This window comes from Egretta garzetta, unplaced genomic scaffold (assembly GCF_000687185.1).
Source record: "Egretta garzetta isolate BGI_Z169 unplaced genomic scaffold, ASM68718v1 scaffold1162, whole genome shotgun sequence".
NCBI classification, from domain to species: Eukaryota; Metazoa; Chordata; class Aves; order Pelecaniformes; family Ardeidae; genus Egretta; species Egretta garzetta.
Window position 1 is genome coordinate 47,867 of NW_009258878.1, and position 1,243 is coordinate 49,109.

Sequence of the window (1,243 nt, forward strand, 5' to 3'; positions counted from 1 at the left end):
GGGGGGTGGGGGGGGTGGACTCACAGGGGTGCCAGCATATCCTGGGGGACCCCGAGCATCCGTGGGGAGCGGAGTTAAAACTTTGGGCAGGGAACCCTCCTCCCAGGACCCCGCAAAGAGGGATCAGAGCCCAAAAAATCCCCCCGTGGTGAAGCCGAAGCCTCCTCTACCTTCACCAGCCTCTCGAACTCATCGATGGCAGCCCCCTCCCCGGGGAACTGCTCCTTCAAGCCCTGGAAATATTCCTTATTCCCGGAACAAATGCGGTACGTCCTGCCACGGCCGGGCTCCCCCAAAACCACGATGTCGTAGACGGCCGGCAGCGGAGCCCACTCCAGCTGCCCCTCCGGCCGCCGGTCCAGCATGAAGCGGGCGATGGAGCCCTCCTGCATCTCCCCCACGTAGTGGATACCTGAAAAATGCATTTTTAATTTATTTGGGGGGGGGTGGGGGGGGTGGTTTCCTTTTTTCCACACCCCCGGGCACACAGGACCCTTGTTTTATTTCCCCGCGCCGCCCCGGCAGCTCCGTACGGAGGGAAAAGGGAAAAGCCCAGAGCCCCGCGCCTCCCGTTCCAGGGCGAGGGGGACACGAAGCACCCGCTGAGGGCGGGGTTTTAAGCAGCTTTGAGGAATTTTGTTATAGGTCGATTATTTTTGCCCCACTGTAAATAATTGATCCTGCGCGGCTTGAGACCCGCGGAGCCGGACTTTGCCTTGCTGGAAGGAGTTTGCCGAGATGCCCTGACGCCCCCCGGGTGGGCAATTCCATAGGGGTTGAGCTGGATACAGGGAATTCTATGGGGTTGGGGTGTTGCAGCGCCGGGGGGGCGACCAGCGGCACCTCATCCGTCAGCAGGAGGGTTTCGGGGCGAGGGAAGGTGCGTGGGTTCCCATCGCTCATGCGGAAAAGGCGCTTGTATAACCCAGGGCGGGTGCTGCCGAAGCCCGCTCAGCCCCCGCAGGTGCTGGGGGGGTGCAGTTCCCACCCAAAGCTCTGTGCCCCCACCCTGCAGCTGAGCCCCCGCCCCGCAATGAGCCAGGGGTGAATTTGGGACACCCCAAATGCCTCCCGGGGGCCATACCGGTGTCGAACTCGAAGCCCTTCTCGCTGAAGGTGTGGCAGCAGCCCCCCAGCTTCCCGTGCTGCTCCAGCACCAGCACCCGCTTGCCCACCTTGGCCAGGAGCGCGGCAGCCGCCAGGCCCCCGATGCCGCTGCCCACCACGATGGCCTCGAGCCCCC

General features: G+C 63.8%; 1 protein-coding gene across 1 annotated transcript in view; it reads right to left on the reverse strand.

Annotated features, from left to right (window-relative positions):
• Positions 1-1,241, reverse strand: part of RETSAT (retinol saturase) — a gene marked incomplete at its 5' end in the record, with an annotated part of 6,404 nt that extends 5,163 nt beyond the window's left edge. The window contains 2 exons of the mRNA XM_035889428.1: positions 110-412; positions 1,085-1,241. Coding sequence (XP_035745321.1) covers positions 110-412; positions 1,085-1,241 — 460 coding nt within the window. The remainder of the gene's footprint in view (positions 1-109; positions 413-1,084) is intronic.
• Between the last annotated feature and the right edge of the window lie 2 nt (positions 1,242-1,243).